Here is a 27,547-nt window from a genome sequence, read left to right on the forward strand (position 1 = left end):
GAGTGGGTGGGGTTCGGACTGCCCCAAGCCGTCCTCCACACAAGCCCACCGTGACGCCGGGGGTCGTCTGAAGCACGCAAGGGGTTTAAAAGTGTGTATTTTACAATACTAAAGTAACATAACGAAATCAGAAAAGTAACCCCCATGATCGATTAGATCAGTTTTGCATTTGTCCATAGATGCATTCTAATAATCTGTTCTGCATATTAAAGTACATTTCATGCACTACCAGAATTATCCTTCTGCGGATCCAGAAATTGTTTCTTGTTCTTTAGTTCGTAGATATTGCACTAGTGGTTCTCAGATGTCTTTTGGTCTAGATGTTGTTGGTAACTCCTCAGCATATAGTTCAAGATTCTCCCTGCAGTACACAAGGTCCTTAATCCAATGATCTAATCGTGGAGCAACTGAGCCCTCCCATGTCACCACCACTCTTCTTTTTGCCAGTAACAAAGCTACTCTTAAATTTACCAATGGCCGCTTTTAGTTGTGGCATAAAATACAGCAGACCTGTCTGAGGAGTGCATGGTTGAGTGATATTGGTCATGACCTTGAGTCTGTTTAGCACCTCTATCCAGAATTCAGCCACCCAACCACATTCCCAGGCCAATTGCCAGAGGCCTGCACCGGATACCCCACAATTTTTACATGCATCACTGTCACGGAGATCGCATTTAAACAGTTTAGCTGGAATTTGGTATATTTAGTGAAGGTATTTGAAATTCTATGTAAATTGCCATTAGATGTAAACACACTTGTGAATTTACAGCAATATTCCCATTCTTTTTCTGTTAGCTGAGGGTGTAGCCTAGCATTCCATCTAGCATGCCATTAAAACTCATCTGTTTCTACTGTCCTAGGCCATACCTCCCTCCCCCCTGACCCCTCAGTAGTTTCTGTGGTTCCTAGCGCCGGGACGCCTCGTTGCTGGGGCAGCTGTATGCGCTCAAACAAATACATAACATAACATAACATCTGTCTAGGCTTTTGTGGTCCGTCATTGCCTTCTCCTCCCTGGCTGTCCTGTATAATTTAGTTATTAGCCTTCTTCGCGTGGGGTTAACCAAGAGCAGTTGGAGAGTTTGCAATGTCTGCGGCTCGTCCGGAAAGGTGTGGTAGTGTGCTTGTATTGCCTTCTTGAGCCTATGGAATATAAATAGGAAGAGCGGTGATCGGTTGTGAGCATACCCCATCTCCTCTTCCATGAGGAAACTGCCATTAGGAAATGGGTCCTGCATAGTCTATACCTGCCAGTACCAGTGTGTGCATAGCACCTGCTTCTTGAGTTACTGATAGTGCTGCATTGATGTGCTGGTGGGAGCGAAGGGGCATATAATGGGAGTTTTGCGGCGAGTCTGCCTATAACCTGCCAGGCTGCAATTGTGGTGTCTATGGTGTTGATTTCTTGTTTAGGGGTGTCTCTGCGGGCGTGCAATAGCATACATTTTAGTGGTACTGGGTGAGCATCCGCGTCTTCAACCGCAACGTGCGGTGTAAATTCGTGGTGACTGCGCCAGTAATACGCATACTGCGCTTGCGCACAGAGATAGTATAAATGCATGTCCGGCACGCTAAATCCTTCCTTGCTATACACTCTGCCATCCTTCCCTACACTCTGCCATCTATCCTCTCCGATTCATCCATTAGTGTTTCCATTCATCCATCAATCCTGCTGTCATCCATCCGTTCTGCTGTCCAGCAGCTATCCTTCCAATCTTCAGTCTTTCCATGCACTCCACCCTGCCATCCATTCACTCCTTTTCACCCACTCATCTATCCCTTTGCTATGCCATCATTTCACCTGTCCGTCCTTTATTCCGCCTTCCTTTCGTCTGCCCATTCACCTATCCATTCACTTCAATTCATCCATCTATCCCTTTAATCTTCAATCCGTTCACCTGTCAATCTACCTATCAATCCATCCTTTCACCTGTCCATTCAACCTCCATTCACTCATCCATCATTTTACTGTGCTGTCCTTTCACCTATCATTCCACCCGCTTCTCACTTTCATTCACCTACTCATTCATCCATACTTCTTTTCACCCTTCCTTCCAATATTCGTTCTTTCTTTCCCTGTTTAATTTACTCAGCTGTTCCTGCTGCTCTTGCGTTTGAGTATTCCAGCGTTAATGATGGGCTTTTGTCTTTCAATGCACAGACAGTAAAGGCCGATAGAGGACCCCACCCCTGCTGTAGCTGATAAATGGAGGCTTCACTAAAGGACCCCATCCCTGCTGCAGCTGCTAAAGCGGAGGGTTCAAGGCGCCCCTGCATGATCCTATTAATTTAATCCTGCAGAGCCCTAGTATCAGCAGCTAGACCAGTCAAAGCTCATCTCGGTCACCTAACCTTGGCTCTGACTTTAGAATGGTGGGACCATTCTCTCAGCCTCGTGGTGGGATGCCCCCTTCCTCTGGGTCCAAACGGGGGTGGCGTGGTTAGCAAAGGATCCTTGTGACTGGGGGTGAATGTTTGCATTGTTCAGCATTCTATCCATCAATTGTTTCTTTTGCACCTTCCTCTTGCAGCATGCAGTGAACACTGACTCCTCAACATAGTTGGGGATCATACTGCTGGGAAACTTTCCACCAGTGCTTTGTGGGATGTACTTGCTTTGGCTGGCCTATAAATGTGTTGGTGCTTTAGGCAATCTTGGCATTTATGACCTTCCTTCCTGTCTGTGCTAATATCCATGGTGGCAATGGTCTACACAGACAACATGATGACTACCTTCTACATCGGAAACAGGGCCCACACAACTCTGCTAGCTGACCGTTACTCTATGGGGAGACAGAGTACCAGGAACATGTCTTGTTGCACTGCTCTTATTGTAGGGATTTTGGAACCACAGTGGACTGCTTAAGAAGGTGCCTCAAATCCTCCATTAATGGCAGGTGATCAGCCTCCTCTTTGAGGCTTACGGTGGCTTCCTGTAGATGCATTTGTGACCTTTCACTTTTCTAACCATGATTACCTTGCTTTTTGGATGGGTGAGGATCTGGTTCTTTTGGCGGTAGACTGGCTATCCAGTGGACAGGAAAGCTCTTGTCCCCTTTTCCCTGACTCACCTGCCTCAAAGAATTCTCCAGTAGACCAGGGAGTGTGATCTGATGCCAATTCCTCCTGCTTAGCATTGCCTAGTTGGGAACATTGTCTGACTTCTGTCCCGCTCCCCTGAGTACGGACAACCTCTCCATGGAGAGGAGCGTGCTGCACCCCTCTGTTGCATAGCTTATCTTGAGCTTGCGACTCTTGAGGAGTTTACTTTTTAGCACTGTTCTTTGAGAATCTGAAGGTGTAGGGTTCTTCCAGAAAGTCCTCTACTAGCTGCCAGTACAGAAGCAAGTAGCTTGTGTTTTTCTTTGGGTCTTGTTGATCAACAAGTCTGCTATCCTGCTCAATGAAAGTCATGTCTTTTTAATAAATCCCGGCCGTGTTCGTGTTCCTGTAAAACCTGCCTTCCATCCACAGATGTCTATCGCAAACCGGTTTAAGAAGTCTACTAATCAGGCAATGCGTTAGTCTAGAGGCATTTATTGGGCCTAATGTGCTTTTCCCTCTGGGATGGCATCCTTTCACTCCCAGGGCTTCATATGGGGTTGTGCTAGACTGATGCACACACCTTTTGAGCTAGTGGTATCCTGCGACCTAAAACTCCTGTTGTGGATGGAGGCCTCTTGAGTTGCCACAACAACGGCCAGCAACATAAGTGAAATTCGGTCCTGCACTCTTTAGGGACCTTCACAGTGTTTCGCAGGGACAAAGTGGTTCTTCAGATTCACCATTCATTCGTCCTGAGTGAAGTCATTGATCCACCTAAAAAGACAGATTTTTTTGCAAGAGTGAGGAGTTGAAAGAAATGTCACCCATACTGTAACCAACTGGCTTCTGCCTGTACTGCTGCGTATGTTACATGGCATGCAAGGTTTACCACTGCGCAACCCTATGCGCCCGGTATATCCTTCCCTGTTCTGTCTAAAACGATAACCCTCCTCCACTTTTCTGCTCCATCACAGTGACCTCTCTCCCTGGAGACTGGTTCACTGCATCAAGTATTCTCCAGATACCTTTGACATCTAACCTTGTCCTGTCCCTCCCAAACTTACAACCCTTCCATGGGCCCATGCTCTCCACTGACCGCCATCGACACCTCCTCACAGTTCTCATTTTGGTCAGCCTTTGAAAGACCTATCTCCCTACAGCAAATGTTTTGTGGCCACTCATCAGCCTCTTTGTGGCCAGTGATACTAGTCTGCTCCCTGGCACCTAGCTCTATGAAGTATTAGTCTCATGCATCTCACACTGACCCAACAATTTGTGGTTGGTGTCCTCACCTTCTTACATTGACTCACTTCAACGATGCCAGTGTACAGTGCCTTACACTATCCCATAATGACAGATTTCTCCACCATATTCTGTCTGAACCTCTTAACCACAGCGAGTATCCCAAGCTAGCTCTTGACTCATACCAACCTTGCCTGTATCTGCATTCTGCCTTCTTCGAGCCACACGGTCATACTTCCTCAGATCCTCTGTTCTGTTCGGTTACCTGCTGGAAAAGTTGCCTAGTGATTAAGTCTACGTCACCTCGTGCCATTTGCTCGCTTCAATAGGTTGCTGTAAATATAAAATATAATATTTGTGATCATCAGTTTGTCTTTGTACCTAGAGGAAACGTTGTTTGGTAATTTGAGTATGTTATTGAGCCCTATGAAATGTTAATTTTTGGGTTTAAAAAATACAAGAGTTTAATTCACCCCATGTGTGACACTCAACTGATGTTACATTGGTATTACATAGCTACTAGGGAGCAAGAGACCGAGGAAAATATGCATGGATTCTTATTTAGATTGCAAAACTCATGCTTTCTTATACTTTTCTATGTAGCTTGGACCCCCACATCTGCATTTGATGCCTGTTAATTTTGTAAAGCAATTTTAATCAATTAAGTGAAAATGCTCATTATAAGTTGTGAGCAAATTAGTTACTGTGTGAAAATTTGTTAAGACTTGTGATCTGCCAAATCGCAAAAATGTGTATGTATGATTTTTATAGTTTTCAGTAGGACTAATCCTTCTCGCTTTTTTTCTTTTCATGTTTTCGGACTAATGGCGTTTTTGCACCCGAACTTGCTGCTGCTCTTCGTACATCAACCTTGCGGATGACACAATCCCCTCTTCTATTGATAGTGGTGAAGCAGAGGATGCAGATGTACAACTCCCCCTACAGCAGGGTGACGGACTGCATGCGGGCGGTGTGGCGGAAAGAAGGCTCTGGTGCCTTTTATAGGAGCTACACCACCCAACTGACTATGAACATCCCGTTCCAGGCCATTCACTTTATGACTTATGAGTTCCTGCAGGAACACCTCAATCCTCACAGACAATACAACCCAGGCTCCCACATGCTGTCTGGTGCATGTGCAGGAGCAGTGGCTGCTGCAGCCACCACACCATTGGACGTTTGCAAAACGCTGCTCAACACTCAAGAATCCCTGGCTGTAAACTCCATGAATGTCGGAGGACACATCACGGGCATGGCTAATGCTTTTAGGACAGTGTACCAAGTGGGCGGACTGACTGCCTACTTCCGAGGGGTACAAGCCAGAGTCATCTATCAGATGCCCTCCACAGCCATTGCATGGTCTGTGTATGAGTTCTTCAAATATTTCATCACCAAACGTAAAGAGGAAAGGAGAGCAGGGCACTAAACTTGCATTTGAGAAAAGTGGCAAAGGTTGCACCTGCTTTAGTTCTACTCCAGGCAGAGTTGATCTCTTTCCAGTCTGCTTCTCCTTGCCTTTTTATTGCTTTTAACAATATTGTTTTTTGATTAAAAAGAAAATGCACGAGTCCCAGGAGCGTTTTGGATATCTAAAACTAGCTAAATATCGTCCACTCAAGTTTTTAGCCCTAGCTGAATACTTTCGGTGATCTAACTACTTTGCGTCTGCTAGTCCAGACTAATATTAGTTGGTTACATTAGACCAGTTCTAAAATAAGTACTAGAAGAGTTATCCCTCTCTTGCACCGGACTGGCTCGCCATTTCCTTTAGTGGGGAAATACCATCATTCCATTTACTTACTAATAAACAAGATTGTGTCCCTCCTTGAATCAGCCGTTCCCACCACAAGGCCGCTTTAATTTGAATGGTGTAGGCTGGACCCTGCATTCAGCACAGGGGGGGCATGTTTATTAAAAGGGCCTAGAGGCATGCCTTTCACTTTACAGAGCTAAACATTTTCCCTTTCCACTGCTTTTTAAGTAATGTTATTATTATAATAGTCTATTGCTGGACTAGAAGTTATTCATTTTCATAAAAAATGTCTTTCTATATTTGAATCCCTCCATAAGTACAGACTTTACAGCACATTTCAGTGTACTGTAATTCAGGGAATACAGTGTTGTGGCCAACATACTTGGTCAAATCGATACAGGTGTTGACTTTTCTGTCCCATACAGTTCTTGGTATAAAAATGCTTCCCCCCCCACCCCGCGCAATAATCTGTTGCTACTTAAAACCATGCTGGCCTTTTGACGAAGTGCAAAACCGAAATGCACTCCATTACTTTACGGGTAGAAAATGTTATTGTCTTTCTCTACGAACGTTTTCTTGCAATTGACTTAAGCTGTGCAATGTCCCAAATTAAGGCCACGGTGCTGTGGAAGAAGTTTCAACTTTGCCTGGAGTATGACCTTTATACACTCTACCGGACTAAGCTTTTCTGCCCCAAGTTGTTTTGTTAAATCAGCTCCAGAAAAAGGCTGCAGTATTTGCGGAGCTTGTTAAACTAACAAACGCTCGACCAGTAATCATTGTTTGCTGAATTTTTATTATACTGTTAACCAAAGTATGTGGACTGTTTTTCTATAGGTGAGAGGATCTAGTAGTCTTGGCCGTTGTCGCTAATAAGCACGCACACTTAAACCAGTCAAAAAGGTGGCTGGAGCCCCAACACTGTGGGTGAGATTTATATGTTCAAATTGTCTTGAACCTAAAGTTTACCATCTCCCTTTAAGAAAAACGTCTGGGTTATTACCCCAAACAATTTTAAACCAGCTATTATCAAATTGTTATCGTTTCTGCTTGGAAGGCTTTGGAGGAGATTAGGGAGAAGAAAACTGTACAACAATAGTATGGAATTCTGTTAAAGTAGGATTGTTTTATCCATTGAGTTCTATTGTCATACTGCTTTGGAGTGACACTTAAAACATGGCCAAAAGACACGGAACAATTATTTGTAAAGAGGAAAGTGAATGCATTTAAACAGTTTATTGTATAACAAAAAACAATCTTATGAGGAGTATCCTGGATAATTGGGCATGAGAAGGTTAAGAGTGGGCTGAGGATCGTTGATGTGGCTAACCTGCTACTGGAATGACTTGGTGGTTGTGAGGGATTCACTTGCAGGAAATATATAAAGTATTGGTTGGTCCTACTTGTTAGGATGGTTTCTTTGCTTTATACAGAACAATCCCAAAAAGCGTCCTCTTACAATGGCTGTTGGAAGTTGGGCTTTACTTGAATGGTTAGTTTGCAACAAACCTCATTTTTGTGAATCTGATCTTTTTTTTTTTTTTACCCGGGGTAGTATTCTCCCTTGAAGACCTCAAAGCACACACTCCTTAAAAGTGTTCGAAAGTTGAAAATCATTTAAATATAAACTGTTTGAGGGTAGGCCTATTCCCAGTGTGGAATTGTGCTTTTGATTGATGGATGCACTGTTTTTGGCCTTTAGTGGCTATGAAATTGAAATTTACCTCTCGTTGTTTGCACCCCACTGTCTACAGCTTCCTTTTACAATTCATTGTGTGCATTGGAATAAGCCTTCCACTTTGTTTCGCAATAGCAAGGAATGTTTAAAATGTTATTACTTGTTCTTCGATAGCACTGAATATGCAAAATGAAATATTTTGAATCCCTCACACCTCCATTTCTGGACTCCACTGATAATTCGTACCTTCAGAAATAGCACTCCATTTATGAAGTCATGTCAACTGACCGCAATTACAAATTTGTTAACTTTATAAATCCTGCAGTCACCTCAATTTACGTTTGTCTCTTTTCTAGAGCTGGTTGTATCAGAATAAACATTGGGCATGTGACTTTTCTTTCTTCTCTTTACTTTGAGTTGTTTTCATTTTGTAAGGCATTTTTGTGCCAGATTTAGAAAGTTAAATATCTCAATATTTAGTAAATTTTGCAATTTACCATTGTAGTTTGCATCAAGCAAGTTGCGATGTTAATGGCCACTATAGTTAAAGACTATAAGCGGATGCCGATACCCTTGCGGAGGTAGGTGCTGTTTCTGTATGATCATGTGAAACCTCAGCTATTTCACTTGTGTGCCACCCCATAACTAACTTTCGCCTGGGACTATTTTGTCTGGTCCTATCTTGTACAGACTCTTGCTCAGGAACTGTGGCCTCATATCAAGTGCATGATTATATAGGTGGTGAAAACAACCCTAGTGGAAAGACTCCGTATTCAGGTTTATTTAACCTGAGAGTGTTGCACTGTATTTTTTTAGTTTTTTAAACCGGTTTTAATATATTTCAGTGTCTTACAAAATATACAATCCATGCGAACAGCATATCATTAAAGTTTGGAAAATCATTGTGTCCCGATTCGCACACAGTATCAGACGTTGAGATCTACTGGGATGGACTTAGTTTCTATCATCCCATATCTGATTGTAATTGTGACGTGTCATGAAGCAGTCATCGTATGCTGCTAGGTGGGACTTGAATTGATGAATCCTTCATTTGCCAGTGTTATGCTGTAGATCTCTTTAGTTATTCCATATCTGATCCATTGGGTATTTTATTGCTGTGTGGTCGACATGATCTGTATGTGTTTTGTTTGAGTATAAGAAGTTCTGGCAGTAAAAGAGGGTTATTTTGCAGCCTGTTTGATCTACAATTGGTTTCCGACTGCGGAGTGTTATGGTATTAGTGAGTGTCATTAGCGTTCTATACGAATTGACATTACTATATAATACCCACGCTAGAAAAAAGCCAACTCTGGACAGCTTACCTGTACATAGGAAGGTGTTTGCTGGTTGGGTTATTACATGTATGTGAATTGTAGATTGTACTTGAAGGAGTGATTATTTCTTTTCTATCCAATGGGTATGGAATTATGTAGTTGTCTTAGAAATAAACATGTTTTCATCCCTCCTCTGAAGTGTAGATTCTCCAGAATACTTTGAATCTAATCTGGTAGGTAATTTTTATTTTATTTTTATTTAAAGTTTTATATAGCGCTGGCTAGACCCGGAGGTATCAGAGCGATTTACATGAGAATCAACAATTTAACAGAAAAAGTTCCACAATTACACAATAAATCCCAAAAAATAGGCAATACAATTAGGAGAGGAGAGAGAAAAGTAGTGGAGGGGGCAGGGCAGGTGAGAAAGGGAGAATAAGGGAAGAGACCATACGGAGAGACGAAAAGAAGTCTGTCTAAAGACCAACTGGGTAGGTGACGACCAAGGAGGGAATCCACTGCCCATCTCCCCTATAGCTAAACCAGGCAGCACCATCGGGCGTCATACAAAAAAGTTCAGTCTCAATATATTGAGAGAGGGGAGAAGGAGAGACATAAATAGAGGGAGGATGCGGGAGGAGACGACAAGAGGGACGAAAGGAAGTGCAACAATGTGGTTCAACAGTAGAACAGAAAAAGATTAAACAATTACACATTACATCAAACAATCAGCAATACATTAGGAGAGGAGAGAAAGGAGAGAGAAAAGAAGTGGGGCTAGGGGGGGGGAGGGGAGGTGAGAAAGTGAGGATAAGGGAAGAGACAACCGTAGAGACGAGAGGAAGTCTGTATAAAGACCGACTGGGTAGGTGACGACCGAGGAGGGAATCCACAGTCCATCTCCCCTATAGCTAAACCAGGCAGCGCCATCGGGCATCAGACAAAGTAGTTCGGTCTCAAGTGTCGTGGGAAGAGGTTCGTAGAAAAACAAGATGGGAGGGAGATACGGCAGAAAGACGAAGGAAAGTCTGCCCAAAGACCGGCTGGGTAAGTGACGGTCGAGGGGGAAGTCCCAAAACCCATCTCCTCTATAGCTATCGGGTAACTCCACCGGGCTTTGACCAAATAGCTAGGTCTCAATGGGAAACATTTAAATAACATGGTGGGCAAAATGAATGGAGCGTAGAGGGGAGGGAACAGGGAAGGTGAGAAAGGGGGGTTAGGGGAAGAGACAACTAGGAGAGACAAAATTAAATCTGTCTAAAGTCCGACTGGGTAGGTGACGACCAAGGAGGGAATCCACGGCCCATCTCCCCATAACTAAACCAGGTAGCTCCATCGGGCATCAGACAAAATAGTTCAGTCTCAATACATTGAGAGAGGAGAGACATAAATAGAGGGAGGAAGCGGGAAGAGACGACAGGAGAGATGAAAGGAAGTCTGGCTAAAGACCGACTGGGTAGGTGACGTCCAAGGAGGGGGATCCCAGACCTGTCTCCCCTATAGCTAAACCAGGTAGCTCCATTAGACAAAATAGCAAAGTGACTTGTACTGAGAAAATTGAGTAGGCAGCACCTTAACTAACAGAAGTTCGATGAAGGCGGGTTTGTGGAGGATTTACATCTGTAGGAGTGTGCCTGAGGTGGCACTGAGGATCAGTGGAAAGCTTTTTGGTGAAAAATTGGCTATAGTGTAGGGCGACAGGGAGTACTACACGGGTGCTTAAGGCGATGAATAAAGATAAAGGACAAGGATTATGGTGAGTGGCCTGGGAGGATTGATAATGGGAGAGAGATGAAAGGTGTGTATGCAGTCATGTTTAAAACTATATTATTGAGTATCTACAAAGTATCTTAAATGTCAGCTGGTTCCTATCATTGTCTTGTATCATGTACCATCACTGTAAACATTGATAGTGTGTTTCTTTGGGACACTGCAAGAGGTGGTGGTGTAGAGGCATATTGGATTTCTTGGTGCTTATTAGTGTTGATTTTGGATTCGAAGCTGTGCAAATCTTCAATGCTAGTTGTAGAGAAAATGCCAACATTATTGCCAGCCACCATAAATGTTCTCCTTTTGATCTCAAAATGCCTTTTTTAACTCTATGGCCTTCTTGCAAAATTGAATAATATGGGTTTGAAGGTACAGGATGGAAAAGCTTTTGGGACTCTTCGAATATATTTGGACTCTGTTTCTTCCACTTTTACTGATTGCACATTCCATGGGTCGTGTGGTGTGTTATTGATGGGTATTCAACGAGGGAGAGAAGACATTTAGTGCTGGTGTCCAAATCATTACATATGCCAAAAGAACAATCGAACAGAATGAAGAACAATGTCATACGTTCACCCGAGTACGGATATCTGGGCCATTTTTTTTTTTGCTCTCTATGCCATTCCAATTTGAACCCAGCCACATTCAAAACAGTCTTGACCCTGCACCCATTGGAAACAGTCCAGCCTAAACTGCCAGGCCGGGTCATTTAAGGACTGGAAACAAACATCCTAGGACCGGTTTCCGGATTTCGCCCTTCATCCCTGGGGGTGAATGTTTGATTTGCTCTGCACTCCGTCTATCTTCTGTGTGTCTCGCAAATCATTACTCAGTTTTGGAGCTTGTCATGGAAAACAATTGTGGTTCCACGTTGCATATTCAAAGACTGACTAGAAGAAGGGAAGGCTGACCGGGAGGGTATTGCCCAAATGATGGTTTTCTGGGTGGCAGTCTGAGATGTTCAAGTTAGTTCCTGGGTGTAATCATACTGGTACAGGGCTGAAATAGGGTCTACTAAGACATGGTTGCTGTAGAACAGTACTACCTGTTCAAGCTAGCCATAGGGAAGCACCTAGTAGGACTTAGGAAGACCCTCATTGTTGAATTGTTATGTGACTTAATGCCAAAGAAACAACTCAATCACGTACCTTAACCCACAAGCAAATTTTGTCTCTTAAAGTAAAAGTACTTCAACGTTGTCTACAGACACCAGTAAAGCAATTGTTACATGTGCTCCTATCCAACCCCTTAGGCTCCAACTTTCAGACTCTGTTCCTCACTACTGCCAACTTACCCAAGTGTTCAAATGTGCCTTCAGTGGTTCATGCATGTCTGATCTTTATCGTAGTGCCATCATTGTAGATTGTGAAATCTTTCGAAGGCTAGATCACGCCGGCCAGAATGGAGGGTTAAGACTGTTAATTTTATGTTGTACACAGGGCCACTGGAATTATGAGATTCTATGGCTGCCTCGTTTTCTGCATAGTTATGGATTTGATGAATTTGCAATACAATCCTCCAACTGCAGCCTATTATGCATATCTAAAAAAAGTTTGAGGATCAGGAGTTAGAAAGCCACATGTGTGGTGCCACATTTCAAAAGCTCCCCAAACAAAGGTTAATTGGTCACTCTTCATTAGCTTATTATTAGGGCTCCCGGTTTCCCGTTTAAACGGATTTTTACATATAAATACAGACGGAAAACAATTTTTCCTTTGTCTGTATTTATATGTAAAAACGGCAAAATACTAGAAAATGTTGCTGCGCTGCCGTCTCAAATACAGAGTATCTCCCCACGCCCCCTTCCTGGTGCTGGAAATTCCTCCCTGGGCACACACACAGCCGCACCCAAGTACTTCGCAGGTCTTTTGAAAGACCATTTACTTGTTAAAGAGGCATGATTGTTCTTTCACCCCATGCCGTAGCCTCCTCCAGCGCCCCTGACACCTCCTGACCCAGGCCCCATAAAGTTGCTCAGCTCTGCCCACTGATGCCTGCAGAGGTCTTCAGTCTGTGGGGCGCGACCCCCAGGGAGGCCGTGGCGTCATGGAAGGGGGGGGCGCATTCACCACGGACATTCCGTGTATGTGTACTCCGTGACCTTCAGCAGTGTCTTTGAATCTTGCTGTATCTGCACGCATACGGGACAGGGAATCAGTTCTAAAATTCTTTTAATTAACCTTTTTTACTCTTCTTGAAAAATCGTTTTTCTTCGTCTTTCCTTCCTACAGCTGCCTGTGACAGTGTGAAATATCTGTACACTGCCCATGCCTTGAGCCCAAAGTTCACCGGCCCTTGGGACGGAAGTGTAGATGTCCAACCAAGCGAGGGGCTGAATTCCACGGGTAGTGCCTGCAAGCTTTTTTTTTATGAACGTGGGGGTTCACCCCTGGGCCTCATGTTTATATGCATAAATGACAGGTGGCACCGCCGCGTGTGTAACTTAGGCATTTTTGCCTTTATGGACTCGTATTGCCACGTGTGACCTGAGGCTTTTTTTCCACACTTGAGGTACCTGATGAGTTGAAACAACGAGATGATGGTGTCAGACTCTGGTATCCTTTGGGTCTGGCAATGTCAAGTGTGGTTTTTTGGCAAGTAGTGTGGTTTGGGCAAGTTTGATGTCATGATTATTTTTCGTATATAAATATCGAGGACTGAACCGCTCCGCATCTTGGCGGTGGAATACAAGAGCTGTGAAACCGGGGATAACCAGGCTGGTTTCCCAACCGGGCATAACCAGGCTGGTTTCCCTATCAGCCGAGGTTTCACCCAGAGGTCAAAGTGGTCGGGACCGGAGGGGAATGACGTGTCCAGACTTTTTGTGATTTATGAAAAAAATTCTTCTACTTTTAGTAAAAAAGACAACTGTCCTAGGATGGTTTCTTTCAATAGTTTAAATGCTTCACGTAGAGTATCATTCAGGGAGTGACTTGTGTTGTGAAACCCGGGCAGACAGCTAAACAATGGGAGGTAGAGGCGCAGTGCAGTTCAGTATTTATGGATTTACCACCGTCTTCCTCGAGCTGTCAGTACAAATTATCGGACTCCTATTTGTGCCATATTATAAAACGGTAATGTGACGACTGGCTGATTTTATTTCGAACAACTTCTGAGCCCTTTTATTGCACAGGCGTTTTACTCTGGGAGACGTGGACACTGTTCAGGATTTACGAGCCTGTCATTTTCTTTTTTTCATTGTTTATACAAATTATTCCACTCTATTTGGCTCATATCCTAAAATGGGAATATTAAAAAAATTGATACTCTGACTGACTTTAAACTTAACAACCATCAGAGAGCCAGTCTCATTGGGTTCCTTTATGCTTTTACAGACACAGACCACCCCACTGAATATCGAGCAGTAGTTATTAGTTTACCAAAGGATGATCTTCAGGGATGGAATATTTAGAAACCACAGAGCTCCTTTTTAATCCCAACCTCCCCTTGACACTTTGATGTACACACGTTGGTATCAATGTTGCTTTGTTTTCTCAACACGTTATTCTGCACATATTTTGACCCATTCACTAAGCTAAAGTGTTTTTATAGCAGAACTGAGAAGCACAGGTACTCTCCTTTACAAATTACTCAGTACCAGACCATTTAAAGCACTGCTAAAGCCACAACAAATCGCTAGTTTAAGTGAGCGCATGTGTGTATTGCCAATTAAAATAAATGTGGAAAAATACTAGCTGTAGCATCGTCTTTTGCTTGTGGCAAAAATAAACGTGGATAAATACAGAAAAAATGCCCAAAAAATAAATATGGATAAATACAGACGGAAATGGCAAAAGAATAAATACCATAAAACCGGGAGCCCTACTTATTATGTATTCAGGTGTTCAACTGAACTTAATGATTCGTATCTTATGCCCACACAGAATCAATGTGTGCTAAAATTACAAAATGGCAATTCTAATGCTGGAAGAGAATTTCCTTTTCTTGCTGCTTAACCCCTTCCATGCTAATGACAAGGTCAGCTAGTCATGGGTGTTACCTGTGCTGTGCTTATGACGAGCTGACCTTGTCATGAACAATGGGAATGAAGTATCTGCAGCGCAGGAGGGGAAAACCCCCTAGCAGCCAAGGTGTTAATTAAGTCTGAATAATTTGGCCCTCCATTGCTACATAATTCCAATGACCCTGACCATGCATACTTATATGGTGTATCTCCTCATTAGTATGGCCATTCAGTTTGATATCGCCTCATCCAAGTTTTAAAGATTTCATCACTGACAGTTGTGAGTTGTAGTGGTTAGTAGGGAGTGTGAGGATATTTGTTAATATAATTAAATGGTATTACGAAGTTGGTTGTAGCTGGAGGTCTGGCAAGGTAGCTGCATACTAAATGGTTATTTTGCTTGTGCATTGCCTAATGAGAGTGCCGGTGTGTGAATTAGTTGCCATTATTGTGTGCTGTTGTGGAGCCCTTATGACCATCTGCTGACTTCTATGTGTTGAGGGAACGTTATGAATTCTGGGTAAATGTATAGTGAAATGTGTTAATGGCATGTGTACGTATTGCTGGGAGTCATTGATTTCTACCCAACTGTATGTGTTGGATGCGTGCAAGGTGGTTTGTCTAATAAACATAGTAGTTCGTATTTGTTAGTGAATGTTAAGTGCTGTTGCAAATGTTTTCAACCCTACCAGTACCCTTGGGAAGGTTATGTTGCATTTCAGTCTATTTCTTTTTTTTTTTTTTCACACATACTGTAATTGCAGGATTTGCGACCGCAGTCCGTTCTGTACATCCGGTTCTATATGCCATTTGTGTGCTGTTGGTGTTCGTGCAGAGTTCTAATGTGTCTTGTCGTAGGCTTTTACTTTTGAGTGCTGATGGGACCCATGAAATACTTGAGGCATATCTGTGATGTGTGCACTGCTGTTACATCTTTCCTGCTGTCTAACTTCTGGTGTCCTCTTCTTGAGCCGCTTAATTCCCATGGTAACCATTTGATTACTTTTTTTCGCAATACTCTTTTATAATCGAACCATTCACCCCTCCCCCCCCCCCCCCCCCCCCCCCCCTCCCCATAAAAAAATTGTAACTGGATCTCTAATCATGGAATTAATTACCTGCCTCTATGAGATACTATACTGTTTTTCAAAAACTTTTAAAGACCTGGCTTTTCTAACTTCTGGTTTATCTTTACGTTTCCGTTGCTCTATCTGAAGTTCCCTGGCACTGGGAAGCCCTGTTAGGGTAGCTATGCGCTTTACAAAACTATATAATAATAATTACATAAAATCTGCTTCCGGTTCAAAGTGCTATCTATTGACCTGTCCCCGTGGCCACCCGTAATGAAAGTCTTTCCTTACTCCAGATTAGTTGTTTAAAAAGCAGTAGCCATCTTGGACTAGCTCAGGCATATATGCACTGGAGCAGTACTTCAGAACTTTTTATAACCATGACTCAATTTTCAGACCAGACTTATACGGCCCACCTAGCTTTAATAGATAACAGGCAATTAATAATTTTTTGAAGAGTTTTTTTAGTTTTTTTTTTTACGTTTGTTATTGAATATAAAAAATGTGATTACTTGCATACACCATGACTATCGTGACTCACCAAAAATGGGCTCACAAACCACCAGAGGTTAACTATCTACAATTTGGGCAATGCGCAGTGGAGGATAATATGGCTACCCACATTGTCAGACCTCACCTTGCAATTACTCACCAGTCGTAGAAGGCACAAAGTCAGGCAATGTTCACTTCTGTGGAAGATGGACCGTGAATTTCAGCGTAAAAACGTAGACACCCAGAAGAGATACTGTTTGCAATGTGCCCTATACAAACACACAAGAGCAGTTGAGAATTGGGGGACAAAAAATACCCTAGACACCATTTAGGATGCAATAAAAAGACTCAAAGTTTGAGGTTTCATATTTCTCATACACTTAGTTTGTCAGTTGAGACATCTTCAATGGTTCCTCAATTTATTAAATCTAATGTATCAATTTGTTCTGTAAAAATCTCAACACAATTAGAGATGAAGAGACCAATATTTTATTTTCTTGGATACAATGAGAACTTTTAACTCTCCTTAAAGTTGTATCAAAATTCCACATGAGCCAGACCATTACTTTACCTTGAATTTTTCCCCAATCCAGTAACACATGCACCGTGTTACCTGCACTCCTTGGTTACAAGAACTGTTCTTCGCTTTAAGCTGGCCAAAACTGAGTTCAGTTATTTATGAACTACAGTCAGTTTTGACAGTCTACCAACATCCAAACAATCTGTTACTAGATAGATTGATTGTGGTATAAAGATCAACACCATGCCAGTTAGCTAGTAAGCTCTGCAATAAATGTCCCACTGCAGGCATTTGTACAGCTGTCAAGTACCATCACAATATAATATTGTTTTGATTCAGATACAAAGCTAGACTCAAAGGTTGGTCAACCCACCTGGCCAAATTTGTTTTGTTAACTAGATGGCATTACCCGCAATGCTTAGTGATTTGTTTAACTTCTATTTCTTCTGCTTAAAAGCCACAGTTCGAGATTTGCGTGTAGCTTGCTAGTCTGTTTTAACGATTAACTCTCAATGTAGATCCTTCAGTGCAGAAGAAATTGTTACGTACTTGTACTGGTTTTGGATTGTAGGAATCTTCTCTGAAGTCCTAAACTAACATCTTGCCTCCCTGGCCAATTACTATCTTGTGCATTTGAAACAGCAGTTGGGCCACTCAGTTAGACAAGCCATGTTTGATACAGGCTGTAGTCCCTTAAACCAAATTCCAGAGAATGTACATCAGCATTTAGATCGCACTATTCACTATTAAACCAAACCTAAAATTGGTTAAATCAGTTCAAAGACCTTTAAGGTTAACAAAAATCTTCCTACTGCGTAAATGACATCTAAAAATTGCATACCAAATAAAAACCTTAACTCACAAGCGTAAATTAATATTGTGTTTGGTTTTAAAACCTAAACTTTATATTAAGTACCGTTAAAAACAAACAATTGAGCAATATATAAGTGCATTGGTGCATGCATGCCTTTCCCAAATTTACAAATCACCTCAGCTTTTTGTAAGAGTCTTGCCGCCTCCTGCTTGATGTAAAAAGCATTTAAGCCAATTATGAATTTTATTATTGCATGCCTTATTTCTGTATTCAGGAGAAGGCAAATATATGAAAATACCATGTTTGCTTGCCACATGTATTTTAAAGATATTGTTGAGTACCTTGTTATTAAATGATTCAAATCCTTCTTAGAAACAACTTCATCCTTGGAACACAGTTTTTAAGTTTGACAAACTTAAAGGTTTTATTAATATGGAGGCATTTAGATAAAACTATTTTTCAATTACAGCCTCAGAGCCCACTTGAAACCACTATTTGCTATTTTTTTCTTGCAAAACGTGGTGATTTTATTGTGCTTTTAGTTTTACTGCCTATTCCAAAATTGTAGTATTTTCAGCTTAGTTGATATCATAAAATGAATCCGGTACCACCCATCTTAATTGCACCATTGAAGGTTTAGGTAGAGTTAGCAACCTTTTCAAGCATTGTTGTTAAATCAAAATCCAATCCCGTTTTTCACCAAAGCAGAGAATCTCTGCACCATAAAACATTTTGGTTTGAGTCATTGCTTCAAAAGCAGTTAAAATTTGTAATAAGGGCTGCTGGAGTCTGTACCAAATTTCTCAGAAAAGTTTGATAAAGATTGTGATTTAATATCGATATGCATATTCCAGAATAATTTCTTATTAAAATTCATGCTCCGATATTTCTACAGTGATACGCCCTCCACTTTAGTTTCACCAATTTATCAATGGAAGACTTTAACAATAGTTCCAAACACCATGGTTTTACTTTCATCTATGTTACTTAACTTTTTCATTTTGCAATATTTTTTACGTTCTGTTAATTTCCTGAAGTCGTATCCAAAAGTCCACAGTTGTCTTCATACCAAAGACTCTCAAAATAACCATCTCCCATTCTGGGTGAAAAGGAAGCTGTTCTTAAAAGGGCAGTGGGAAAATTGACTAATGTGCAAATAATGTAGGGTCTAAAACACCGCTTTGACTTAGACCATTCATTATTGGAATTGTTTTTGAACAAGGAGTCCCTTAAATCTAATTCCACACTAGCCCAGCTCCCACTGTAGAGCTCTTGCAATATTGATAAGAAACCTCGGGTATTCTCAGTTCCTTTAATTTCTTCCAGAGTATGTCACTGTTGATCAAATCAAATGTCGCATGTAAGTCTGTGAAATACTAAAACCAACGGCCTCTTACCTCCACCGACTTCAGCAGAATTGTCTGTAAGAAAAGGCGGAGGTCCACTGTTGAATGACCTGCTTTAAAAGTACCTTGCTCAATGGAGATTAACTCGTGAGTCTCAATTCAATCTTTTTAAAGATTGTAAATGTATAATTCTTTGTACCCACATATATAAAGCATATAGGTTGGTAATTTTTTTGAGGCAGAGGATGTTATTTATTAAAAATTGCCTGTATAACTACCCCTTTACAACATTTAGAGAAAGGCGTAGTCTGGTACATGCTTAAATAAATCCTTTGCCACCAGTCAACACAGAATTTAATTATGTTCTCTGAAATTGCCTGAGCCAGCTGCTCTGGAAGGGGTGGGTGAAAAGATAATCTTGTTTTTAGAAATTTTGAAAATACTGTTAACAATTCTTTATTGCATACAATTTCAATTACATTTCAAACACCATCCAATTTACTGTGTTGTTGCCTACCAGTGCCATGCTGCACTATTCTCCAAAATGTAATGCTGTCAGTGCCCATTAAAAGATTCCATCAGTTCCCAGTTACCGCTATAGAATGCCCACTTTTTTTTTTAACAATTCTATTGCAATGTTAATCTGATTAATTCCTCTTCAAGTTGGCTTTCACAGACTATCCTTTGCTTCATCGTACATTTTTATTTTCCCTGGGTGAACTTGTCACACTTGTTAAGCACCACTTTTAATCAGTTGACAACCTCTGTTAATACTTACTCCATTACACCAGCCTGTTGTATCATAGCGCAACAACTCCTGATTATTCTAAGGTCTACTTGCCTAGAGGTGTAAAGCACCGACTGCCAAGAGCTCATCTCTTCAGTCTGATAACCACCTTGGAAGCTTCACATAATAGGGAGCCCCTTTTGATGCAAATTTGTTATTTAGAGTTGTAGCATCGCTCTTAACAGAAGGTAACAAGTACCTTCCATATATTGGAAGTCTAAAACCAGTCTAACATGTCAAGTGGGCTTAAAGATGTAATCAATTGGGTGAATATACCCTGTACACATGTCTGTGATAGTGGAATATCAAACCTAAAATGGCCATCCGAGCACCGTAATCCCAGGTTCTTTTGCATATTATGAGTAGACAGAGATGTAAGGTACCCTGCGGAATATTGTAGCCATATAATGACTCATTCTGATGTACATGCTCCAACTTTAAATTCAGCCCAATATTGAAATCACGCATTAGTACAAGCTAACTATTGGGTACCTTACTCATTATCGCACACAAATCATTGCTAAAAATGTTTGCTTTTATTAAAACATGTTTTGTATCCCCTTTGACAAGTAATTCCCCACCCCTCCTTAAGCGCCTTGAGACCCTCTGGGTATGTAGTGCGCTATATAAATCCTCTGACTTGACTTGACTTTATGAGCATTGTGCTCCATTTATACTCTCACTATGGAAGTCCTCTTCACATAAGGGCAACAAAACAAATTAGATTACCTACATGGTGATTATTACAACCCTTGGAGTATATAAATCTTTCGTGTGGTGTGCATGGATTTCCGCAAATGCACAGGATATATTCAAAACAATAATCTGATCATTCGCACCTTGAGAAAATCCTGTGTGGGATGAAACATGTCGGCTGGAAATTGTCAGTCAATGTTTTTATCAACATTTCCTTCAGATTTAACCCCTTAAGTGCTGATGACGGAACCGCTCCATCATCAGCTACGGGTGAGCTGTGCTGATGACTGAGCGGTTCCGTCATGGCCCGCTCGGCGCGCCTGCGCGGCGCGAATTTCGCGCCTGCGCTGACATTCGATTGAGCGGGGCGGGCCATGACTGAACTGCTCCGTCACAAGCACAGGTCAACCGATGCTGGTGACGGAGCGGTTCCGTCACCAGCATGCGGCCGCCCCGCCCCCTTAGCACTGCGGCGGAATAGCCGCCGCAGTGAAGGGTTAAAAGAGCGGTAAAGGAATGCAAATCGGACTAATTGAGAGTTCTGGCTTAACAAGTATTGAAAGTATATAATTTCTGCTAACTGCACATAAACATTTTTAATATGTAGACTTATGTGAAAAGTGTTAGCATTTTGGGGGTCCGTAGTAGCTGACCCTAAGTGATTGCATCAGCATTGTTTGCTTATAAAGATTATGGACAAATATGAGTGTTATCTTCACCTCATTTGATCTTCTCTATGCTTTGGTTTTAAACACTTGTGGCTCACATCGATCGTTGTTTTAGTTGACTCTTTATTGTCTTGTTTCAAAGACGGGCACATGTAATTGCAAATGTAATTGCAGTATTTACCAGTGTGGTTGTTTAAAAATGACTCCACTTACAGTTTTTCAGTTCCTTCATTTGGAATAATTTTAAATTCCATGGGTATTGAGCTCTTGTGCAGTGTGTAGTAATAGAGAATTAACCATTGGGTAAAAAAGGATCTTTGTAACTTATCCAGTATTGGGGTATCTTTCATAGATTCACATGCCTGAATCATTCCCCGTCGTCGAGGCGGGAGTCCCACGGTAAATAAAAAAGCAGTGCCAAAAGCACTTTGCAGTAGTAGGCCCTAGAAAAAGGCCTGAGGCCTATATTATAGTAGCCTATCTACCTCATTATGCTAAAAGACCCAAAGTCTTTGCTCCAACCAATCAGCTCACAGCACCCTCTAGAACCTTCCCTGCAGAGCCAGCTCTCCTCAGATTTTCACCGCACGTCGTGTGGAAGGGAGTCTCCCTGAGTCTTGACTCAGTTTTTTCTTCAGAGCTTCAAGATGTCTGACCGGAAGGCCTTGTTCAGACCCTGCAGAACATGCGAGAAGAAGAGGGTCCATGTGGATGACTTACACAAGGACTGCATTTATTGCCTGTATCCCAAGCATGAGGCAAAAACCTGTAAGATCTGCATTACCTTCCCTGCCAAGACCTTAAGGGATAGGGAGGCCAGAGTCCTTTTGTGGCTTAAATCCTCTTCCAAGGATGATGACGACAGAGCCTCTACCTCTAGCAAGAGGGTGAGGTCTCAAGAGGATAAGATAAGTGAGGGGAGAAAGCATGTTAAGACCTGCCACTCTACTTCAGGCTCTTCACAGAGATCCAAACATTCTGTCTCTGGAGCCTCAGCCACCAACGATCCGGCAAAGAAAACTGTGAGTAAGACTTCTACTGTCTCCTCTCCAGTGACCACTGTCTCTACTTCAACCTCTTCTTCTATGGATATGATATCCACTACATCTATTACTACTCCGATTGTGTCTACTAAAATTAGTATTGTGACAAAAAGAACTCTCGTGGACGACTCGTCGACGAAGACGCCGTCATCAAAAAATTCGTCATCTAAGAAGAGCCCGTCGACGACTGCCTCGTCGACTAAGAAAGCATCGACGCCTATCCCGTCGACGACGAGCCCGTCCTTGGTTACCCCGTCGACGACCGTCCCGTCGACGGTGGCTCCATCGACGACGAGTCCATCGACGACTGTCCCGTCGACGTCGAGCCCGTCGACGACAGTCCCGTCGACGGCAAGTCTATCGTCGACGATGCCCTCGTCGTCTATCTCGTCGACGATAAATCCGTCGACGACGGCATCTTTTCAGCAAGTAGATGCACCTTGGTCTCCGGGGTCATCAAGGTCGATGGGATCAGCTTTACTAAGACCTACCACTGGGAATCAGGCCTTTTGTACGCCAATAGCGACAAAGAACTTTCAACTAGTGTCTTATAAGAGACACCAGGGTTCATATATATCTCCACTTATGCCTTCTCATCTTCTAGAAACTTATGCTGATGATGAAGAAGATGACTTTGAAGATGATGATGATGATGAGGGTGCTTTTGGTGTGGCACGTCACCCATCCGAGCTTGTCATCAAGTGCCAAGATGATGATGAAGAGGATTCATACGCTGAGCACTACTACCAAGAGGATATCATAGTGCCTCATTCATTGGAACATCAGAGAAGGCCTAGAGTCCCGGAAGTCACTCAGTTGCCGCCTAATTTGATACAGGATTTACAGGCTATGCTGGCGGACTACAAGCAGCGTTTTCCTCCAAGTACCTCAATCTGATACGGTAGCTCCTCCTCGGCAACAGCCACCGGTTTCTCCAATTGTGGAAACTCCGCAACCGGTCTTGCCTCCACAAACTCCGGATACATCATCAGAAGAGGAGGTAGAAGATGGAGAGTTGCCTAACATACCTTCATCGGATCCATGGGATGAATATGTTATACCCATGCCGTCCCCTCCAACTCCACAACCTTCAGATTCACCGCCTGAAGATGTAGGTGGTTTTCACAACCTGATGCAGAGGGCATCAACCAGGTTTAAGCTCCCGGTTACAGTGGAGCAAACGGAGTGTTTTCTCCATGACTTTAAAGAGGAAACAAGGAAGATATCTAGAGCCATTCCCATGATTGAGTTTATTTGGAAGGAAGGCATAAAGATAATGAAAAACCCTGCATCTGTGCCTGCTGTGTTACCCAGAATAGAAAAGAAATATCATGCTCCGCTCTCTAGTCCGGCGTGCCTTATTGGTCATCCACGCCCGGATTCGGTAATCTCTCAGGCGGCGCAGCAAAGGTCAAAGAACCCAGCTACCCCTATTTCTACTCCACCAGATAAAGAGGGGCGACGATTAGACCTTATTGGGAAGAAGTTTTCCACTATGGCTGCAGCATCCATCAGGATAGCAAATTCAATGGCGATTATTGGACGCTACGATCGCCAAATGTGGTCGGAGATGGCTAGATTCATAGAGCTATTGCCAGAGGACTCAAGACAAGAAGCCAGGAAAGTTTTAATGGAAGGAGAGCGGGCAGCGGAAGAATCCATCGACTGCGCTCTAGATATGGCGAATACGAATTTCAGGCAGTTGGCTGGGGCAGCTGTCCTGAGACGTCAAGGGTGGTTAAAAGCCACTACGTTTCGTCCGGAGGTTCAGTTGAAAATACTGGACATGGCTTATGACGGAGAGTCCCTCTTTGGAAAACATGTCGATGAGGCTCTCCAGACGATTAAAACTGACACAGATACTGCAAAGTCGCTAGGATCCTTGCAATATAAAAGAGGTTCGTTCAGAGGAGCTAGAGGACGAGGTTATTCGTCCAGAGGAAGTTATTACCAGCAAGGCAGACAGTATCAACCACAATACCGTCAAAACTACCAGTCCTCTTACAGACAATCTGGATCGGCTGGTTTCTCTCGTCAAGGAGGAAGAAGGCGCGCAAACAACCAAGGACGAGACAGTCACAAGAAACAGTGAGAGCAATTGGGCGCCACCTCCAACCCCTTACCTTCCCGTGGGCGCGAAAATATCTGCTTTCCAACAGCAATGGCAGAATATAACATCGGATCGGTGGGTGTTAGACTTGATCCAACATGGTCACACCCTAGAGTTCATCACCAAACCTCCACCAACTCCACCCAGGGGTCCCCCTCGTCTTCACTTATTGTTCAAGGAGGTGCAAGCTATGCTACTCAAGAACGCAGTAGAGAAGGTTCCAATCCATCAGAGAGGGACAGGTTTCTATTCCCGTTTTTTCCTCATAAAAAAGAAAACAGGGGAATGGCGACCGATCCTAGACCTGCGCAATCTGAACAAATATCTCAAGAAGCAGGGATTTCGAATGGTCACCCTCTCGGACATTCTCAGTTGCCTCAACGAGGGAGATTACATGGTTTCCTTGGACATGGAAGACTCATACTTCCACATCCCAATCCACCCAAACCATCGGAAGTACCTCCGTTTCACTGTGGCCGGCGCCCATTATCAATTCAAAGTTCTCCCATTTAGCCTCAAGTCGGCCCCAAGGATTTTCACGAAGTGCCTGGCCCCTGTGGCAGCAGCTCTTCGGGCAGCAAAAGTGCAGGTCTTCCCGTATTTGGACGACTGGCTAGTCAAAGGTCCATCAGAAGCCAAAGTGAGAGCCGACATTACGGCATGCCGCAATCTCTTCGCATCGCTAGGCCTCACAATCAACAAAACCAAATCTCAGATGCATCCAAAACAAAGCCTGTTGTTCCTAGGAGCTTGCTTGGACACGGTGGAATGCAAGGCATCCTTAACTCGAGAGAGACAACTCCGTCTGCAGGCGTTAGCCAGAAAACTGGCAAGAAGAAGGTCACTTTCAGTTCGCCTATTTGCATCACTTCTGGGGATGTGTTCTTCAGCCATCAACCTCATTCCATTGGCGCGTCTAAAGATGCGACCACTGCAAGAGGAGCTAAACTGTCAATGGCATCAAGCGACAGGTTCATTCGAGGACACCATCACAATCACCAACAGGATGGTGCACGCACTCCAATGGTGGTCTCAGATCAGCAATCTGGAACAGGGGCTTTCATTCTTGCAGAATCCTCCGGATTTTATTCTGACAACGGATGCGTCCATGGAGGGTTGGGGTGGTCATCTCCAGGAACTGCAAGTGCAGGGAAGATGGTCTCAGCAACACAAGAAATGCCACATCAACAGCCTAGAGTTGAAAGCCATTTGTCTGTCTCAACACCACAAGCATGTTTTATATCAACAAGCGGGGAGGAACGAGATCGGCAACGCTATCCAAACAAGCCCAAGAGTTATGGAAATGGTTAACAGTTCACAACATAACCCTCAAAGTGGAGCACGTCAGAGGCCTCTACAACACTTTGGCAGACAAACTGAGCAGAACATTGTCAGATTGCCACGAGTGGGAACTGGACAACGGCCAGTTGAACTATGTGTTTCAGAGATGGGGCAAACCCAGGTTGGTTCTATTTGCGACCCAACAGAACAAGAAATGCCGGTACTACGCCAGCAGATATCCTCAACAGGGGTCAAGGGGGGAATGCCCTTTCGATGCGATGGTCAGGGACCTATGCATGCGCTTTTCCTCCGATCCCTCTGATTCCACGAGTGGTGCGCAAAATGAAAGTGGAGAGTTGTCGCCTTCTCCTCATTGCTCCCAAGTGGCCTCGCCAGTATTGGTTTCAGGAACTCATGCTACTTTCTCAGGAGCCACCGATCAAGCTGCGGGTAACTCCGAAGCTACTGTCACGCAACGAGGGTCAGGTACTTCACCCAGATCCTCAATCACTGAAATTGCACGCATGGCTCCTAACTTCTTAGAATTCGAGCATCTTCAAATTCCTCAGGAATGCCGGGACATTTTAGAGAAGGCAAGAGCCCAGAGTACATTAAAGACTTATCGTCTCAAGTGGAAGCGTTTTTGCGCATGGTGCATCTCTAGTGCTTTACACCCTATAGAGGCACCGGCAGAAAAGATTTTGCCCTATTTGTTACATTTAGCGCAATCTGGCCTTTCTTTTTCATCAATAAAGGTCCACTTAGCGGCCTTATCCAGGTACAGAAAGATGACCAACTCTCAGTCACTCTGCTCTTCATCGCTAATCAAGCAATTTATGAGGGGTCTGTTCCGGGCTTATCCCCCAGTCAAGCCCTCACCACCGGAATGGGAGCTCAACACGGTTCTATCACAACTGATGAAGCATCCATTCGAGCCTATCCATAGAGCCGACCTAAAGTTCTTGACATGGAAGATTGCTTTATTATTGGCGCTAACTTCCGCAAGAAGAGTGGGAGAAATTCAAGCTTTCACTTTAAAGGAGCCCTTTTTACATTTCTCCCAGGACTATGTCACTTTACGAACGAATCCAACGTTCATACTGAAAGTGCCTTCCCAGTTTCATTTAAATGAACCTGTCAAGCTGAAAGTTTTCTTTCCAAACCCGTCAACCCCGGCTGAAAAGACATTGCATTCTTTAGACATTAAACGATGCTTAAAATTCTATCTTCAGAGAACGAAGACTTTGAGAAAATCAGATCAACTGTTTGTAGCTTATGGCCAGAATACATTGGGGAAAGCGGTCACTAAAGCCACAATTTCAAGATGGATCGCATCCGCGATTCAATTCTGCCACGTCAGGGCTAATCGACCCTTGACAAGGTCTGTTCGATCTCACTCCACAGGAGCTGTAGCAGCGTCTGCGGCTTTGTTTGCAGGAGTGACGCTTGAGAACATTTGCCGTGCTGCGACATGGAAGAATGTCCACACGTTTACAAGACATTACTGCCTGCAATCAGCAAATCAGGATGATGCGGCAGTGGGCCAAGCTGTTTTACGTCACCTGTTTCCATAAGGAGTATGTTCAGGTACTGATGTTCACTTATTTCATATAAAGTACATGCAATTTAATAGATTGTTTTTAAATATGCAGACACATGCTAACATGTTGTGTATTTTTGTATGATGCTTAAGATTTCTTTCCAGAAAGAAAATGCATAATTTCAATGTTGAACTTGAACATGATTTATTAATGGTTCAATCTCTAGGCGTTTGTTGGTTGTTGACGATACATTCATGGGGGTGCACTGCAATAAGTCTCCCACCATCCGCAACCGACTTTGCCTGGCTTACTGCTTGCTATTGTGATTCAGGCATGTGAATCTATGAAAGATACCCCAATACTGGATAAGAAAACAAGTTACTTACCTGTAACTTCAGTTATCCAGTATTGGTATCTTTCATAGATTCACATGCACCCACCCTCCTCCCC

The 27,547-nt window shown here is 43.1% G+C and overlaps 2 protein-coding genes across 3 annotated transcripts in view; both read left to right on the forward strand.

Annotated features, from left to right (window-relative positions):
• SLC25A28 (solute carrier family 25 member 28) overlaps positions 1 to 8,109 on the forward strand; it is a 69,726-nt gene extending 61,617 nt beyond the window's left edge. For both annotated transcript variants that reach the window (XM_086922600.1, XM_086922601.1), the window contains exon 4: positions 5,193 to 8,109. In XM_086922600.1, coding sequence (XP_086778726.1) covers positions 5,193 to 5,713 — 521 coding nt within the window. In that variant the 3' untranslated portion in view covers positions 5,714 to 8,109. The remainder of the gene's footprint in view (positions 1 to 5,192) is intronic.
• Positions 8,110 to 10,722: 2,613 nt separating this feature from the next.
• LOC147711871 (uncharacterized) lies at positions 10,723 to 24,257 on the forward strand. Its single transcript, XM_086919551.1, has 2 exons — positions 10,723 to 10,751; positions 23,012 to 24,257. Exons 1-2 carry the CDS (start codon positions 10,723 to 10,725, stop codon positions 24,255 to 24,257), a joined length of 1,275 nt encoding a protein of 424 aa, XP_086775677.1.
• Positions 24,258 to 27,547: the final 3,290 nt, after the last annotated feature.

The sequence above is a fragment of the Lissotriton vulgaris genome, chromosome 5, assembly GCF_964263255.1.
Source record: "Lissotriton vulgaris chromosome 5, aLisVul1.2, whole genome shotgun sequence".
Lineage (NCBI taxonomy): Eukaryota > Metazoa > Chordata > Amphibia > Caudata > Salamandridae > Lissotriton > Lissotriton vulgaris.